Below are 6,335 nucleotides of genomic sequence, written 5' to 3'. Positions count from 1 at the left end.
TTACCAATCTCAATTTCCCCCTTTTATTTATTTATCAACACTTTAAATACCGTAGTTTGAACAACCATGACTCATAAAATCTTGAAGCATTGACCAAAATTCAAATGAGGCACAAAAGTCCTTCAGAACAGATCATTCACCATTTCAGATCTAGGTTGCCAACAACACAAAATTTGATATATTCCTACACTGTATAACCTGTGCAACGTGAACAAGGAAAACTTATCTCTTGCAATTCAATTCCCTCATCAAATCAAGTGCTACTTTTCAGTTTCACTTCCTATCATCCAAAAACAGAAACCATAAACATCAAATGCCCAATAAAACTCAAAGGCCAAAACCACCACCACCCCCAAGAAACTCTCGTGCACCCACTGAAATCTTCACTGGGTCCCAATCCAACAGATGAAGTGGGTGTTGTTGATCCAGAAAAACTCCCGTTGCTCCCCGTCTTGCTGCATCACAAAAACATGTCTCAACTCAAGATCCTCTCCATTAAAGTGAAAAAACCCACTTTAAAAGTAAAGTAACAGTGTGAAATTTCATTGATTGAAAAGAAATTTAGCAGTGGTCAATACTTCACGCACGTGTATAACAAGTCATGAATGTGTTGCAATATCAATGAGACTCTCAGCATTCAGGAACTTCCTATATTCACACATTCATCTAATGAGATCCATTAGATGAAGATCGCCCGGCTTATATTTTATATCTAAATAAATCCAACTTAAAAATCCTTTTTTATAAGAAACAAGTTTTAGTTATAAAAAAAAGGGCACGAGCCAGTATATTCAAAATGTGACCTATACGATTTTCATCCAACTATTCCGATTTATGAATTAAATGCACAAGTTACATCACCAATATCAACTAATTGATTTTCTCATCAACAACTGAGATTACTTACTTTTTCCTCACATTCAAACCTTCATAATCAACAAAAATTCATAATTGACAAATTCCAAAAAAAAAAAAAGAGTAAAATCCAAGCTCAATTTACCCGGAGGGGAACTTGCAATTATCATGACCTGAAAACAGAAGCCCCAAAACAAAAAAGAATGAGGCATTAGCTTCATGAAACAAATTAACATCTTAAGACATGATTTTTTTTATCCACATTGAGAAAGTGGGGTTTGAGTGTTTGACTGACTAGGGTTCAAGGAAGTGACGGCAGCGTTGTTGTTGAAGTTGCAGCTATCGTCGGTCATGCCATGTTTCAGAAAATAGTCGTTGAAGGAAAACGACGCCGTATTCTGCACGCTGGTGGGGTCGTAGCAGGGCCCACCGCGCTGGATTGGGCCGCAGTCGGCGCCGCCAGCCCCGCAGGCCCAGTCCAGCGCAGCCTGCAGCGCCGCGTCCTCCGCGTTGTTCTTCGCCACGCACCACAGCTCCTGCGGCGGAGCGGCGCCGGCGCAGAGCGGGGAGAGGCCCAGAAGGAGGAGGAGCGAAAGAACGAGGCTTTTTCGGGTGGTCATTGTGGGAGAGTTATCGGTGAGTGAAGGAAGGGAAGAAAGAGAAATGGGTGACGTTGGGTTGGGATTTGTGCTGTGGGATTTAAATGTGTTTGTGAAGATGAAGATGAAGATGGTTGAGTTATTGGAGGTGTTGGAAATGTGACCGTTACTGGTGTTTAAGGAGAAAAATCGAAGAGACGGAGAGAGAATGTGTGTGAGGTGAGTGTGCGTGTTGGAAGAAGAGAGTGAATGAAATTGAAAGCTAGTGTTTTCGTAATCGTAACAGTGACTGGTACATCTGAAACTTTGTCTGCTTGCATTCTTTTTTTATGCTACTTTTCTTGGATTTTTTTTTTTAATCAGTAACACATTCGTTCACATGTTTTTTTAATGATTTTATTTCTGAAAAAAGGCTAAATTATATGTAATGATCTTTTATATCTTTTAGTTTTTGTTTAGAATGATATTTTATATTTCAGAAACTCCAATTATTTTTTAATTGAGTTAAAATGATTATTTAAAAAAAATTAATATCTAATTTGATTACTTAGTTTATTAAAAACATTCAATTAAGTTACTTAGTTTTTCTATTAGCGTTTGAATCTCTTTAATTTTTTAATGCAATCAGTCATTTTCCTCACCTACATATAGTAGTGGTTTTGAGCCACCACTATATTTATTATTATTTAGAGGGAAAAAAAATTCCCATCAAACAAAATTTTTGAACCGTCAACACGAATTGGATCTTGAAGCCAAATCCCCCGAGCCTCCTCGGATTCCTTATATCCTAACCATGAAAAACACTTAAGAAGAAGTGTTTTAAGGAACCAAATCATGGAAGAAGATGACATTGTTCAGGAATTAAATAGCGGAATTCTACAATCTGTAGCATCCAAGTTGCAGGAGCAACGTTTCAAGGTGGAAACCCTATTGCTGCATCTCGATGACATCGTCTCGGGTTCAATTTTTGCTCCCACTCAGATCTGATGCCCAATCCTTCTTGCCCACAATTGTCGCATCACACCTGAAACTCATCTCAGATCTGACGATGAGGATGATAAGAGTTTAAAGACAAAGCCACTTTGTATTTCTTGTTAGATATTGGACAATCCATCATTGGACGACCCATACATCTCTTATAGTTTTAATGAAAATAAAGATAAAAATTTATGTTAACCTCTTTGTTGTGTGTAAGTCAACAAATTTGATGACGGGAAACAACACCAGAAGAAACCTATCCACAAATAGATAACTTGTTTACTAGAAGCATGAAGCATTTGTCCGATGCATCAAAACAGCAAGAGAAATAAGCATTTATTTGAATTATCTATTTATTCCATCTTATATGACTCTATTTTAAAAAAAACATATTTGCAAAATTATTCTTTATTTCCTTTTATATGATTAACAGTCATATTGAATTATGAATAACAAAAATGGAAAGTTTTGATCCTATTGGACAAAGTATCTGCTTAATTCAAAAAATAAGGATTAATCTGCACAATGGTCATAATATTCATTATCCAAGATACTCTCTAGAATTACAAGCATCTCTTTACCTATAAATACAACATCAAAGATTGAAGAATTTTGATGAACGTACATAGAAAGACAAAGAACCGGGACTTAAGAAACGAGACAAAAGAAGAGCAACTGCTGAGAAACACACTGAGCCTAAGAGAGTTCATCCTTTGTGTATACAAAGTATCAGTGAGAGATAAAAGCCTTATTGTAAATCCACTCTTTGAGTGTTATAAAGAATCTTTGATTCTATATCAAACATTTGCTTGTGAAAGCCAAGAGTGGCTTAGTGACAAAATAATACTTGGATATTTTTAGATTCATGAGCAATCTAAGAGGTGTGTTACAAGTGGCCTTGAAAATACTTGTAAGTCAGAAGTGGCTGGGAAGAATACTTGTTGTAATCAAAGTTGATTCGTGGAACCCTTTACTATTGGTAAAGAAGAACTAGACGTAGCTCAGGTTGAATGAATCAGTATAAAACGAAGTATTTTTACTGTTCTTCATTAGCTAATTACAGTATTACATTTATGGTAATGATCTTTTATATCTTTCAGTTTTGGTTTAGTCTGGTATTTTATGTTTTAGAAACTCTAATTATTTTTAAATTAAATTAAAATGATTATTTAAAAAAAATCTTAATTGATTACTTAGTTTATTAAAAATGTTCAATTAAGTTCCTTAGTTTTTCTATTATGCAGTTGAATTCCTTTAATTGGTTTAATGCAATTAGTCATTTTCGTCACATCCTTTAAATATATTCATGAAATTGTAATACAGGGCAGCTAGGAGTAATTTTTTGTTGTTTTTAATGATGTGTACATATAGTGGTGGTTTTGAGCCACCGATATATTTATTATTATTTAGAAAAAAAAAAGATAAAATTCCCAACGAAAAAAAATTTTGAATGGTCAACACGAATTGAATCTTGAAGCCAAATCCCTTAAACCTCCCCAGATTCCTTACATCCTAACAGTGAAAAACACTTAAGAGGAAGCATTTCAAGGAACCAAATCATGGAAGAAGATGACGTTGTTCAAGATCGAATCACAAAATTCCCCAATTTGCAACATCCAATTTGCAACATCCAAGTTGCAAGAGCAACATATCAAGGTGGAAACCCTATTGCAGCGTCTTGATGACATTGTCTACAATTCAATTTTCGCTCCCACTCAAATATGAAGCCTAATCCATCTTGCTCACAACCGCTGTAATGCCCTAAAATTTTGATAATTCAAAATAGATGTTTGATGTTTTTCTTGTGTTATTTGATTACTTGATTAATTTGGATGAGTTAAGGTATTGCGTGAATTAGCCATGTCCGATATGCTTGATGTGAATGTTGAGTTATGTGGACTTTTATTGACTTAGGTTGAAATTATGAGATTTCAAGTTTTACTTAAAACAAAGTATTTTTACTGTTCTTCATTAGCTTATTAGAGTATTACATGTATGGTAATGATCTTTTATATCTTTCAGTTTTGATTTAGTCTGGTATTTTATGTTTTAGAAACTCTAATTATTTTTAAATTAAATTAAAATGATTATTTTAAAAAAATATTAATTGATTACTTAGTTTATTAAAAATGTTCAATTAAGTTCCTTAGTTTTTCTATTATGCAGTTGAATTCCTTTAATTGGTTTAATGCAATTAGTCATTTTCGTCACATCCTTTAAATATATTCATGAAATTGTAATACAGGGCAGCTAGGAGTAATTTTTTTGTTGTTTTTAATGATGTGTACATATAGTGGTGGTTTTGAGCCACCGCTATATTTATTATTATTTAGAAAGAAAAAAAGATAAAATTCCGAACGAACAAAATTTTTGAATGGTCAGCACGAATTGAATCTTGAAGCCAAATCCCCCGAACCTCCCCTTACATCATAACAATGAAAAACACTTAAGAGGAAGCATTTCAAGGAACTAAATCATGGAAGAAGATGACGTTGTTCAAGAATCGAATAACAGAATTCCCCAATTTGCAACATCCAAGTTGCAAGAGCAACATATCAAGGTGGAAACCCTATTGCAGCGTCTTGATGACATTGTCTACAATTCAATTTTCGATCCCACTCAAATATGAAGCCTAATCCATCTTGCTCACAACCGTTGTAATGCCCTAAAATTTTGATAATTCAAAATAGATGTTTGATGTTTTTCTTGTGTTATTTGATTACTTGATTAATTTGGATGAGTTAAGGTATTGTGTGAATTAACCATGTGCGGTATGCTTGATGTGAATGTTGAGTTATGTGGACTTTTATTAACTTAGGTTGAAATTATGAGATTTCAAGTTTTACTTAAAACGAAGTATTTTTACTATTCTTCATTAGCTTATTAGAGTATTACATGTATGGTAATGATCTTTTATATCTTTCAGTTTTGGTTTAGTCTGGTATTTTATGTTTTAGAAACTCTAATTATTTTTAAATTAAATTAAAATGATTATTTTAAAAAAAATCTTAATTGATTACTTAGTTTATTAAAAATGTTCAATTAAGTTCCTTAGTTTTTCTATTATGCAGTTGAATTCCTTTAATTGGTTTAATGCAATTAGTCATTTTCGTCACAACCCTTAAATATATTGACGAAATTGTAATACAGGGCAACTAGGAGTAATTTTTTTGTTGTTTTTAATGATGTGTACATATAGTGGTGGTTTTGAGCCACCGCTATATTTATTATTATTTAGAAGAAGAAAAAAGATAAAATTCCCAATGAACAAATTTTTTGAATGGTCAACACGAATTGAATCTTGAAACCAAATCCCCCAAACCTCCCCAGATTCCTTACATCCTAACAATGAAAAACACTTAAGAGGAAGCATTTCAAGGAACCAAATCATGGAAGAAGATGACGTTGTTCAAGAATCGAATCATAGAATTCCTCAATTTGCAACATCCAAGTTGCAAGAACAACATATCAAGGAGGAAACCCTATTGCAGCGTCTTGATGACATTGTCTACAGTTCAATTTTCACTCCCACTCAAATATGAAGCCTAATCCATCTTGCTCACAACCGCTGTAATGCCCTAAAATTTCAATAATTCAAAATAGATGTTTGATGTTTTTCTTGTGTTATTAGATTACTTGATTAATTTGGATGAGTTAAGGTATTGTGTGAATTAGCCATGTGCGATATGCTTGATGTGAATGTTGAGTTATGTGGACTTTTATTGACTTAGGTTGAAATTATGAGATTTCAAGTTTTACTTAAACCTATTCCACTAAACTCATAATCTTGGATTCGTTAACCGTTGATCGCTTTCACATTTGGACTGTAGGCTTGCAACCCAATTTTTCACATTCTGATCATTGGGATTTGCAATATAACATCTTGCATATGAGATATGATAT

At 33.6% G+C, this 6,335-nt stretch overlaps 1 protein-coding gene across 1 annotated transcript; it reads right to left on the bottom strand.

Annotated features, from left to right (window-relative positions):
* LOC114379363 (PLASMODESMATA CALLOSE-BINDING PROTEIN 5-like) lies at nucleotides 1-1,746 on the bottom strand. Its single transcript, XM_028338003.1, has 3 exons — nucleotides 1,151-1,746; nucleotides 1,001-1,028; nucleotides 1-455 (listed from the first exon to the last, which is right to left on the bottom strand). The coding sequence occupies exons 1-3, from the start codon at nucleotides 1,473-1,475 to the stop codon at nucleotides 284-286; spliced, it is 525 nt and encodes a 174-aa protein (XP_028193804.1). The 5' UTR covers nucleotides 1,476-1,746; the 3' UTR covers nucleotides 1-283.
* Nucleotides 1,747-6,335: the final 4,589 nt, after the last annotated feature.

This window comes from Glycine soja, chromosome 12 (assembly GCF_004193775.1).
Source record: "Glycine soja cultivar W05 chromosome 12, ASM419377v2, whole genome shotgun sequence".
Lineage (NCBI taxonomy): Eukaryota > Viridiplantae > Streptophyta > Magnoliopsida > Fabales > Fabaceae > Glycine > Glycine soja.
The sequence above is the reverse complement of the archived record's forward strand: the minus strand, read 5'-3'. Positions and strand labels throughout refer to the sequence as shown.

Coding starts and splice junctions, on each gene's coding strand:
- LOC114379363 (XM_028338003.1), bottom strand. CDS start 1,475: ATGACCACCCGAAAAAGCCTCGTTCTTTCGCTCCTCCTCCTTCTGGGC. Junction 1,029..1,150: donor CGTCACTTCCTTGAACCCTA/GTCAGTCAAACA, acceptor TTCTGTTTTCAG/GTCATGATAATTGCAAGTTC. Junction 456..1,000: donor AATTGCAAGTTCCCCTCCGG/GTAAATTGAGCT, acceptor TTTGTGATGCAG/CAAGACGGGGAGCAACGGGA.